This window comes from Zootoca vivipara, chromosome 2 (assembly GCF_963506605.1).
Source record: "Zootoca vivipara chromosome 2, rZooViv1.1, whole genome shotgun sequence".
Classification (NCBI taxonomy): domain Eukaryota; kingdom Metazoa; phylum Chordata; class Lepidosauria; order Squamata; family Lacertidae; genus Zootoca; species Zootoca vivipara.
In genome coordinates, this window is record NC_083277.1 from 50,672,347 (window position 1) to 50,684,896 (window position 12,550).

Sequence of the window (12,550 nt, forward strand, 5' to 3'; positions counted from 1 at the left end):
AATATATTTCATTAAGGGGAATAAAACCAAGTCTGCATGAGTGGTTGACTGGTTTGGGGAATGATCTGGCCTTGAGTAAACTCCCTAACCTGCAATTTGCAGACGCTGTCATCTACAAACATAATCACTGCTGCATTTTGTTTATTAAGAAATTTTCCTCTTTTTTGTAAATAAAACATAACCACCATACATTCCTGTAGCACATTCTGTTCAACCCAGAGATCGCCACCCCCTCTTCTCCACTCCTAAGGACTGACACCTCAAGGACTAATAAACCTAAAAGAAGATTAATGTTTATTTAAAAATTAAATAGTGTGAGAAAGAAAAGAGTAGACTATAGGATAAAGCGAAAAGCTAACAACAAATAGTGGCTTTCCTGCTTGTTGGCGAGTAAGAACTGGGTGAAAAATTGTTTCCTTCAGGCTATGAACTGATGCATCACAGTATCATATGTAAAATAAAAAAATTCCTTCAGTAGCACCTTAAAGACCAACTAAGTTTTTATTTTGGTATGAGCTTTCGTGTGCATGCACACTTCTTCAGATACAGTGAAATGGAAGTTTCCAGGCACTTATGTAGAGAAGGGGTGGGGAGGGGTGGGGATGGGGAGGGGGGATCACTCAGAAGGGTGGTGGAAATGGGTGATTGACTGACTGATAGCTGTTGATGACCGCAAACGACTGCAAATGGTTTTGCATGAAAAAGCAAGGGTTGAGATGGCTGAAGATCGCTTATCATGTATAATGAGATAAGAACCCGGTATCTCTGTTCAAACCAGGTCCCTCCATGGTTTTGAGCTTGGTGATAAGTTGCAATTCAGCAACTTCTCTTTCCAGTCTATTTCTGAAATTCTTTTGTAGTAAGACAGCTACTTTGAGATCTTGTATAGAATGTCCTGGGAGATTGAAGTGTTCTCCTACTGGTTTTTCTGTCTTCTGGTTCCTGATGTCAGATTTATGTCCATTTATCCTTTGGCGTAGGGTTAAATGGACATAAATCTGACATCAGGAAGGATAAATGGACATAAATCTGACATCAGGAACCAGAAGACAGAAAAACCAGTAGGAGAACACTTCAATCTCCCAGGACATTCTATACAAGATCTCAAAGTAGCTGTCTTACTACAAAAGAATTTCAGAAATAGACTGGAAAGAGAAGTTGCTGAATTGCAACTTATCACCAAGCTCAAAACCATGGAGGGACCTGGTTTGAACAGAGATACCGGGTTCTTATCTCATTATACATGATAAGCGATCTTCAGCCATCTCAACCCTTGCTTTTTCATGCAAAACCATTTGCAGTCGTTTGCGGTCATCAACAGCTATCAGTCAGTCAATCACCCATTTCCACCACCCTTCTGAGTGATCCCCCCTCCCCATCCCCACCCCTCCCCACCCCTTCTCTACATAAGTGCCTGGAAACTTCCATTTCACTGTATCTGAAGAAGTGTGCATGCACACGAAAGCTCATACCAAAATAAAAACTTAGTTGGTCTTTAAGGTGCTACTGAAGGAATTTTTTTATTTTACTTCGATCCAGACCAACACGGCTACCTACCTGTAACCAGTATCATATGCTATGCCTTTCCCACCCTCTCTCTTAGGATCTCATGCTGCGGCATGGTTGGAGGACAGGTGCCATTGTTCCAGAACTTGAAACAGAAATCCGAATCATTAATACAGAACAATATATGCACTCTTTGACTTGGCAGCAGGCTCTTACAGGACTTTTGGAGAGAATGCAGGTAAAATAGACCAAATGATGATTATATTAGGTAGTTGCCTAGCATGATTATGGTTAGGCTTGCCATCACCCTAACCTTAGCTAAGCCAACTTCCTGGCTATATTTCCTTGTTCGTATTTCTTTTCTCTGATGAAAGGAGATTTAAAACTGCAACCTTCATAAGTATTAGAACATGTATTTAGCCTGATATCCAGATATGTTCAACATTCAAACATCTTGGTTTTTTTTTTTACTTTAGATGTATCAAGATGCAGAATCTAGGCAGGTGCTACTCGAATGGATGAAAGAACGACAGGAAATTAGGTGAGTCTTGATATTTTTTGATTATCGTCTGCTCCTTCCCGCCTCAAAAAAAAACCTGTCATTGCATTATTACATAAATTCCAAACACAAACCTCACACTTAATTAGGAGCTGGTTGTGACTAAAAAGGCATTTTCATAATATGTTAATCCCCAATATTGCTTGCTTCTATACTGAACAGAGTTTTCTTTCTCCATTTTGGAGGGGTGCAGGTGGCCTACTTACAGGCAAGTGAAGTAGCAAGACAAACATGTCAGGCACTCTCCATCTGTCTCTCAGAACTTAAAGAGGTGTAGGAAAATCTTTTAGCAAGCTCTGAAGAGGATGCTGGGTGCTCCCTTATACAGACAAATTTACCGGCCAAACACAGCAGAAGAATTCTGAGTAGCTAACCCAAAACCCAAAACGTTTTCAAGGGTTTCCGTTCTCATGGCTTAATATCAGATTATTTCCTTCCAGGTCACTTTCAAAGAATCTTTTTAACCCCCAATTCGGAAGCATCTTTCGAACCTTCCACAACCCAACCTACTTTTCTCGAAGACTGATCCGTTTCTCTGACATCTACATGGCATCCATCAGTTGCCTGCTGAACTATGATGTCAACTTCACCTTCTACCCCCGGCGCACTCCACTGCAGCATGAAGCTCCCCTCTGGATGGACCAGCTCTGCACTGGTTGCATGAAGACTCCATTCTTGGAGGAAATGGTGCATATCCGGTGAAAGGATCTGTACGTCCCACTGCTGCGATACAGTTGTTATATATGAAGGGCCCAACAGCTTAGCCTTAGATTGCAACCTGGTTACAGTGTGTGCCCATTGCTGTCCTTTGCCTCCCAGCACTTCCTAATAGATACTCAAGATGAATGAGTGAAAACTGTACAAGCTGTACAAATTATGTCTTAGAAATGCTTCACTGATAAGAAGTCCAAAGGTAAATTAGGTTCCTGTGCATTGTCTCCATAAAGAAGTTCCTTTTACATAGAGATTCTACCCAAAATGTTCAGATCCAGAGTTTGTCCACTGTGTAGCCGTGATCCAATGATATTCTCAGAACATGTTGATACTATACAGCTCTATTTGTCCATGTCTCTACCCAGACTTTTAGATGTGACTTAGCTGTGATTATATTGGCAAATAGCTCTGGATGTATTCCTACGGAAATGTGGACACATTTACATTCTTAAGACCTAACCCAGAATCACTTTTGGTTCATTAGCTCTGTGATGCACTCTAAATCATTGGCAAAAGAATTTTAAACTTTCATAACTGCCAGCAGCTCTGAATGTGCTAGATTAACACTTGATTAGGTTATAAATTCAAAGGTGCTAGCTTGTGTCTCTTTGCACAACTGAGCACAGTATAATAAACAACATATAGCCAATTCAGTTTTATGTACAAATGTAGTGATCGACAGAGCTTATTGTTAGCATGGCCCGGAAGGGCTAAACAAGCAAAGTTTCTCACCCGGTAGATCAATGACTGCTGCTGAGAGCATAGTGAGATTTCACAATAGGTAGTGTGCATTTATGCTAGAGCGTGGATTGGTCCACATGTACCACTTGATTATTACACTTTGACTCATAGCACAATGTGTGACCTGACCATTGGAAAGCACTGTGTTTGTGGTAACATCAGCTGATGTGGTAGCTTTGTAATGGCTCAACAATGAACGTACGGTAGTTCCTGCACTTGTCACATGATGTGCATGCATGTGTCAATCAGCCCTATTAAATATACCATCCCATATATTTCTAAAAACTCCTTTTCACCATTGTATAAGCGTAGCTTGAATGTCAAACCTATTTCTTAATGAGATCAAAATATGGAAACAAATGGCATATTGTTTAAGCATCTGCTACTTTTTAGCTGGACACAAATGAAGGACACAATCTATCACCAGTTGTGCTGCAAAAGAGGAGCCTAGGGTTCAATGGCTGAAGCCACGGGTGCTTTCCCCTTTGTATGAGATGTAAACCTGGGTCTCTTTCACTGTGCAATAGGTGGCGCTGCCATTGAAAGACTCCTCAGAAGCATCAGCTAACACAAGTGGTGAGTTATCAAGACCATGTTAACTTAAGTGTTCCAGTGTTTGCATGGGTTTCCTATTGTCTTCAAAGCTCAGTTCAAGATGCTAGCTTTTACTTAGAGAGGGCGATTGTGGCTCAGTTCTAAGGCACATGCTCTGCACATATAAAAAGCCTCATGTTCAAAGCTCTGTGTATGTTTGAGAATGTTCCATCTAAAATCCTGCAACTGATCTGACTTGATAGAAGGCAGTTCCCTGTATATTTGTAAAGTCAAACGTTTGGGGCTGAAGCTAGTTTGGCGACACATCTTTTCTATATTTCATCATAATGGAGCCCCCTGACACTCAACTCTCAGAAACATACCATTTAATAGAGCATCTTTCCCTGGAAGACTCACCAAAGTCCATTTGGGCTGGCTCTGGTAAGCGTTGCAGGTGTATAAATTAAAAGCTGGGCAGGGGGATATGTGTTTATTTTTTAAAATATTGCAATCTGATTGAATTCTATAATGGGTTTTATGCTGGATAATTTAGGTATGGCAATAAATAAATAAAGCTGCTCCAAATGATTCCAGCACAATTTTTTTAAAAAATCAACTCAAGAACTAATTTGTCTTACAAATGGCAGTTCAAAACTGGAATAAAGCTGAACTGTTTATTGACATGGTAAATTGCATTCTAACGATGCCAAAGCAGCCTTGCTGACAAATTATAGAAATTGTTGTCACTGTATGATGCTTTAGGAGATGGTATGTTGCTCTTTCTTATGTATATGGTACCAAAGTGATATTGTTTAAGACTAGCATACTGGCCTTCGTGTACTGTATCTTTTATTTTTTACTCTTTTAAGGTTTATAAAATGTGGTTTGATTAATTATTCTGTAGCTATAATAGACTTAAGTTTAGTTGTGACCAAAAAAATCACTTTGTTTCCCTGCTTAAGATTTGAATGATAAACATACCTTAAAATGGCCTCTCTGAAGTTTTCTACTATTTAATGACAACTGATGGTGTTTCCTCCTTGGCAGGGGGTTGGACTGGATGGCCCTTGTGGTCTCTTCCAACTCTACGATTCTATGATTAGCTTGCAGAACACATGCAGACTACGTAGGGCTGTTATTTATGTTTTGTGATGGAGTTGTTTGTCCCTCTTCTCTTTTGACATGTTCTCAACTATGTCATATCTCTCTTCAAACATGATGACTTTTAAAAACTGATAAGCACTGTGTAGGCAAACGCATAACACTGAGGAATACCTACAGGGGTGACAACCTGAATAAAATGGGAGGGGGGGTTAAGCCCTGCCCAACATAGAATTTCTAGAAAGGCCGGGCATTCCCATTCAAAGTGAAGGTATAAAACTTGATGTCACTTCATTTCCTTATTACCGTTGCCTGCTTTAAATGTGCCAGTTAACTTTATACTGCACAGAAGAGATAACATGAATAACTAACAATGATTCCTGCGTCATAAAGCCATCTGTGACCTAGATTTTGAACATGAAATATATCACTTAGGAAAACTACCTGTTTAATATATCAGTTGGGCTAGACATTTAGGTGGAGGGAATGAGCATTTTAATAAAAAGCTTGTAAGACTGACATGATGGAGAAACCAATTAACTTGCTATACTGTTTCCATTGTATTTACTGTATTCTGGAAAAAGTGATACTGGATTACTTGTCAGACATTGTTCTGTAATTTTTAGCACATTTATGATCTAAATTCTTCTAAGAATTTTATTGTAACATTTTTGAAACCCAACCTAAGGTGCTCAAGTTAGCATTATCCTCATTCTATTACAAGTAGGCTACTCTGTATAATGCCAAATGGCTCAGAACTACTTGAAGAACTGAAATAATGATTTGTTCAAATTTTGCCCGAGCTAGGTAAAATAGTTTTGGCTCACAGGTCTGCTCGCATAGAATCCTGTTGTCAGCTGTGTGCCTACTTCATAACAGTGCGCAAACATTCATTCTTCTTTCCCACACTGCACAGAATTTGTGGTTTGTTCTAAGTGACCTTGCAAGTGTAGAATGTTTCTTCTGTTGGTTATTTACTATTTTTACAAAAATAATTAAAGTATTGCATCATGGGATAATGATTTTCTCTTGACATTGTCTTTTCTTATGGGAGCAGTGTGGGGATTACTAAATAATGGCTCTCAATCGTAAGGCAGAATATATATTTTAACCATTATGTATCCTTACTAAGTGTTGAATAACACTTAGTTCAAAATGACCAAACGCTTAATGAAGGTTGACAACATTTGCTTGTTCCCATTCATTTACAAACATCTGTCATTCTCGGAACAGTACATAAATTCAGTAGGATTATAAACAAAGATGGGCCTACAGTTTTCAGGCAGTATTATTTCAAACTGCCTTTTTAAGTAACATTTTAAAAAAAGGGATCGGCAGAAGGCTCCATAGTGCAGTTTCAGAGTAAAGTAATCTAACTGAACTCAGATTTTATTGGCCCACTGAAGATTCTCCACAGCATCCACCGATCCAAACACATTCAAGAGTCATCATATTCCCTAAGTTTCAGCCTGAAGATTTAGGAGCAGAATCCAAAGAATGCAACATGACTTTCCATCCTTCACCTTCCTACTGTCACTCCTTATGACTTCCAAAAACTCATTCCTGACACCCAAAACAGCACAAGGGGGCTACATTCAAACAGAAAATTGCCAAAGTCCCTGTGTGCATACAAGGGCAAGGAGCTCTATGGGTCCCAATTTCCTGCCCATGTATTTGAGAAGAGGAATGGAACTGAGGTATGTTAAACATTTACAATTAAAGCTGCTTGATAATTTGTCACCATTGAAAGGGCAGGCAAGGCTTCTTAGCAGTCCATAACAGCCACATTCTGTTCATTCTGAATTACATAGCTTCTGGAAAAGTGTTGTTTCCAGCTTACTGGTCGCCTCGAATTCCAAAGGCATCTGAAAAATCTTCTCCGGTGAGAGAATCCTGAAACAAACGTTCAAATACATATTAGGCCAGTTAATCTGACAAGAGTTCTATAGAGAACAAGCTTGACTTTTGCAAACTTATTGTAGTACAAGCAAACCGCTCACTGCAATATCAATTGTCCACTACAAATACCGTGTTTCTCATATTATAAGACATGTCTTATATTTATTTTTTCCTCAAAAAAACACACTATGGCTTATTTTCAAGGGATGTCTTATTTTTTTCCTCCTCCTCCTCCTGCTGCTGCGGCCGGCATTGCTGCTGCGCCTATCACTATGTCTTATTTTCGGGGTATGGCTTATATTCCTTGAATGCTTAAAAATCCTGCTATGGCTTATTTTATGGGTATGTCTTAAAATATGAGAAACAGGGTATGCCATGTGGACCATCTGTGGCTTGGTGCACATTGCAGGAGCAATGTAAGCAATCATTTTAAAGGGTAAAAGGTAAAGGGATCCCTGACCATTAGGTCCAGTCGTGACCGACTCTGGGGTTGCGGCGCTCATCTCGCATTATTGGCCGAGGGAGCCGGCGTATAGCTTCCAGGTCATGTGGCCAGCATGACAAAGCCGCTTCTGGCAAATCAGAGCAGCACATGGAAACGCCGTTTACCTTCCCGCTGTAGCGGTTCCTATTTATCTACTTGCATTTTGACGTGCTTTCGAACTGCTAGGTTGGCAGGAGCTGGGACCAAGCAACAGGAGCTCACCCCGTCACAGGGATTCGAACCGCCGACCTTCTGATCGGCAAGCCCTAGGCTCAGTGGTTTAACCACAGCGCCACATTTTAGGCAGCCTTAAATTAACCATTTTAGATCTTTTATTGAAGATTATTCAACGGCACTATGCCAAGATACTAAGTACTGCCAATCCCAGTTTGGTGATCACCTTCTGAAAGATGAATGGAAAAACAAACTTTGCTTGTATTCAGATGCCAAGATAGCCATTGGTTTGTGATCACAGGAATCAACCTAGCTTTCCCACAAACTTGCATGCTCCCCTCTCTCTTGTGCTGAGACTGCAAGGAGAGCAGAAGTGTTCATTTCCAGTTTGAATTAATAATATTTTAACATTAGTCTCATCCCTAAACTGTAGCTAATCTTGAAGAAGCTGGCTTACTTCTACAAACCATAGTTAAGTTGGTTTCCTTCAAAGAGCATTGTTAAGGTTTGCCACAGTTTTGGGGGGCTCTTGCAAACAATTTAACTGCAGTTTATTGAAAAGGGAATGGAAAGCTAAAGTTGCAGCTGTGCTGCAAGGGAGTGGTCAAGTCCAGAAGGAGGGTAGAATTTTCCTGTCATTATAAATGATGGTTTATTGTGATAGCTAGTTACAGCCACTAGACTGGGGGAGTAATCCCTCTTCAGATTGCCTGAAAATCAAGGAGGCTTCTAAACAATTCAATTAAGAGATTAATGAGAAATGCTTTCTTAATTAATTTTAATTTTGATTATATATGGGCAGTAAATGTAGAAAAGGTTGAAATTAGAAAAAACACCCAACCCTCATTTCCTAAGGTTTAATGGAACTTCGCTACACTTTGTATAAATGTACCAACAAAACATGGAGATCAGATGTCTTACCTCAAATGGCTCATAGATTGAGATGTCTGCTCCATAAATGGGATTTGGAATGGACACCAAGTGTGGGCTCCTTTCCTCCCAGGGAGAAGGCTCGTCATCTTCCAGCTCAGCCTACGGGCAAAGTAGAAATAGGCTAACATGTCTGCCCTTCTAACTGCAGAGCTGATTAATTAATAATTAAAAAAGGCACAAACCACTGACATCGATTTGGTCCATAACTTTAATAATCAGTATTTATATAGTACTCTTTTGTTAGTGCTCAAAGGGATTCCCTCACCCGTATATACCTGCAGCATGGCCTGCCAAATCAGCTGATAGCTAGAGTTGTCCTGCCTATTGTGATTATTTACTTGTTTTTATCCTGTATTTTATTCTGTGAACTGCCCTGAGATCATATGATGAAGGGCGGTATATAAATCTCGTAAAAATAAAAAAGCTGGTTGTGCAACTGGTTGAGCAACAGGAAGTATCAGGGCTAGATACAATCTGTTGCGCATCCAACTGTACTGGCTTCCTGTGCCTTCTCCTGCTCAAGCCATTCCACTAGCACAATTAGTATACTCTTAAGGGACTTTAACAAGTGCTGTGTTGAATTCCTCCCAATACTTGGCATGGATGCAGTGTTACAGGTGCCTGTGACCAGAAATAATGCAACGGATTAGCAGATATTTCCCCACTTAATCCATATAATTGAAGGTGGGAAGTCTGTGGGAGTAATGAATGAAGAGCTGACACTCTGCAGGCCTTGTAAACCATTTAGAGACTATGACAGGTGCTATATTAATGGTTTAAATAAACGAAATGCATGATGAAGATACTTTGAAATAGCGAAACTGGAATCCTTGGTTCTTCCTTTTGAGGTAGATGTAGGCCACCACTCCAGCCACCATTGCACACAGTACTAGGGAGAATACAATGGATACACCGATGGTCACAGCAGCAGGTGATTTCACGGCACCAACAACCTGTGAAAAGCAATTTTGTTCGGTTTTCAAAATGTTGGATTAGAGTCCTGCCTTAGCTAAAGGCAGCTAACATTTTATAAACTGCCGCGCTGTTCTACAGCAAATCCGAAAATGCTACCATTATTATGATTATGTTTGGTGGATCTCTGTCCCCGAAAACAGCCACCAGAGCAAGAGATGAGTTGGCATGCTTCCTGCTGTGAAGCTGTAGAAAACTGCCGGAGAAGTTGGACAGGAAGAAGCAACCAATAAAGGAGAAGTACGTCTGACCAATCCCCAAGTAGCCCTGCAGCTTTCCTTCTCTTCCGATCAATATAATGTTGCATCTTGATCCTAATTTTGGTTATCTTGTTACTGCTGGGTAGCTAATCGGAATACAGTCTTGATAGTTACAGTATCATTTTGGCCTTGAACGTAAGAAACTGGGTAATTTTTATGGCTTAGTTTTGGAGTGAATTTTCATTTAAAGGTTCTGTGAAATTGGATATGGATTATTTTGTTGTTCAGGATCTTCCTCTGTAAAATGAGTAACCGCACAATCTTAAAAAGCTGAAATTTTATGGCAAAAATGAATTATAATCAGATCCATGTTGGTTAAACATCATGGCCTCCATATATACCGGTAGACTTGGGAACACACAGAGTCAAATCTGCTGATCATTATTTGCAAAGCACATCACTTCTTAAAAGAATGAATTTAACTCCTACTTATGTAGTAAAACAGAGATGAATGGGATGCAAACTGGATTATTCTGCAACAGGATAATTCTGAAAGATTAATACCAACCAACTAATAACCAACCTGGTCAAGTTGAGGTGCCATCAGAGGTGCTTCAATAGCATGAATGATCCCATTGGAGGCCAGAATATCCCATTCAACTATCACTGAATTATTGATCATTTTACAACCCTGGTGCAATAAAAGTGAAGAAACCCGAATTACTAAACCAGTGAATTACAATTTAAAGACTTTCAGGATTGTGAATAAAATTTGCTGCATGTGGTGCAAAGCATTTTACAGAGTCAAATCCATAAAGGTAAAGCTGATTCTGTCCAGTTATCCATATTGATATGAGATACTTACAGGGAAGCAGGTGTTATTCGTGGAATCTGCAATTGAAAGGTTGAATCCAGCTTGTGAAGGTATAACAGCACCAGAGGTGAGATTGAAGCTCATCAGGGCCACGTCACTCACAGATGCATGAAGCTTCAGATCGTTCAGTGTTAGAGACTGGTAAGACAAAGAAAAGTTTCAGTTCCATTCAAAGTTATGATATTGGTGAGAAAAAGAGGAGAGAAAAAATCATAGCAAACTTCGTTGCAACCTTCATTTCAACCTCTCTGCATGACAACACAATATACATACACAACACAAGCACAGCTGGGGCAGAGCCGTTGGAAGGGATTGAACAGACAGGGCTATATTGAATTGTATCTCTCCACTCGTAGGTTTGTCAATCCCTTGGAAGCCTCTGTGAGTGGAATGGAAGAGGAAACCAATTTTCACTAATTCCCCTTTTGCTGCCCCTGAACCTCTCTCCCCCCCCACCCCCAGTTTGTTCCCTAGGATTGAGAAGGACTTTTAAAAATGGTGCCCTTCTATTCATGGAAACCTTCACTGGAGCAAAGAGCCATCCATTATATAACCCCTGGTGCTTGGCCATGCAGATACAGCAAATACTGCATTCCTTCACAAGTTGAATATGTTGCTTTCTGTTCAAGTGAGGTCAGTTTAGTGATATAAAACTAGCTATGTTATCTTCATTGTTTGGACAACCCCAGTGTAAAGGAAAATACCTTCCGCCATCAGATCAAAGAGTTTGTTTTTAAACCTCAGAAAATAAATTTGGAGCTCAGCTCTGAGGACATTCTTCAAAGCTATTCTGTTGCAAAGCTTTCATTTGCATTTAATTGACACAAGAACAGGGACTACCGTGTTTCCCCTTTTTTAAGACACCGTCTTATATTTATTTTTCCTTAAAAAAACACACCATGGCTTATTTTCAGGGGATGTCTTATTTTTTAATTAAGTATGGTACAGCAATCTACATTTTTTCAATTATAATTGTGTGTTCGCTTATTCCCTAATTGGTAGCAGTCCTAAACATACCTTACTTACTTCAACTAAGACTCACTAAGCTCACAGTAAACATGCATAGGATCCATCTCAATTCTTGTCATCACAAGCATTCCCCCCTTCCATTCTTTGGGAAACAAATAGAGCCTCAGTGCCTTGTTCTGCCCACAGCAGGGATGAGATGCAAGCAAGCTACAGCCGACCCACTATTTTAGGAGGGACAGAAGACATTGAGATGGCATTATATATCTTGCCCAGAGAATCTAGGCGCTATGGCTAAACAAAGGGTTGAGGCTTCCACCACGTTCTAACCTTATTTAACAGAGGAAACTTTCCCAGGGTCCAACAAGGCAGCTCATCCTGAACTCTTCTGTTTAAAACAAGAGGGACAGAAGCCAGGAAAGCTCCCTCAGTTTTGAATCACACATCTTAGGAACCGATTTATTTTTTAAAAAACTCCCGGATCAGATGGCCCCAAAATATAAAGACGTGCCGCTTCTGCTGCTGCGTTTCCTTCTAAACGTGCAACAGAGGAGGCCGCAGAGTCCCAGCCAATTGCAGCGCGATCCTATGGCTCCTAACTCAGAAGAAAGCCCCGTGGAGTTCAGCGGGGCTCTGACGGCCAGGGACCAGCTTTCGGCAGCGATCCTGCTGCTGCTGCCACTGCCGCACACATTTCCCCTGGGGGTAAACGCGCCACTGAATGTGCAGGATGGCACCGTGCAGGAGCGAGGGGACGAAAAGTAACTGAACCAAACGGCAGATCCCCAAACCAAAGCGCACAGTCGGATCAAATGCCTGCACCTCCTTTTGCGCATCACTTCCTCCCTCCAGCCCTGCAAGAGCGTTAAGGCAATAGGGGCAGCCCGATCCAA

At 40.6% G+C, this 12,550-nt stretch overlaps 2 protein-coding genes across 2 annotated transcripts in view; one reads left to right on the forward strand and one right to left on the reverse strand.

The window, feature by feature from the left end:
* NT5DC2 (5'-nucleotidase domain containing 2) overlaps window positions 1-5,788 on the forward strand; it is a 33,960-nt gene extending 28,172 nt beyond the window's left edge. Inside the window, exons 12-14 of the mRNA XM_035106133.2 lie at window positions 1,604-1,744; window positions 1,983-2,047; window positions 2,506-5,788. Of these exons, the coding sequence (XP_034962024.1) occupies window positions 1,604-1,744; window positions 1,983-2,047; window positions 2,506-2,767 (468 nt within the window). The 3' untranslated portion in view covers window positions 2,768-5,788. The remainder of the gene's footprint in view (window positions 1-1,603; window positions 1,745-1,982; window positions 2,048-2,505) is intronic.
* A 455-nt stretch (window positions 5,789-6,243) lies between these two features.
* The window catches only part of STAB1 (stabilin 1), a 103,984-nt gene continuing 97,677 nt past the window's right edge, over window positions 6,244-12,550 (reverse strand). Inside the window, exons 65-69 of the mRNA XM_035106132.2 lie at window positions 10,683-10,829; window positions 10,401-10,508; window positions 9,452-9,598; window positions 8,634-8,744; window positions 6,244-7,048 (exon numbers count right to left, since the gene is read on the reverse strand). Coding sequence (XP_034962023.2) covers window positions 6,992-7,048; window positions 8,634-8,744; window positions 9,452-9,598; window positions 10,401-10,508; window positions 10,683-10,829 — 570 coding nt within the window. The 3' untranslated portion in view covers window positions 6,244-6,991. The remainder of the gene's footprint in view (window positions 7,049-8,633; window positions 8,745-9,451; window positions 9,599-10,400; window positions 10,509-10,682; window positions 10,830-12,550) is intronic.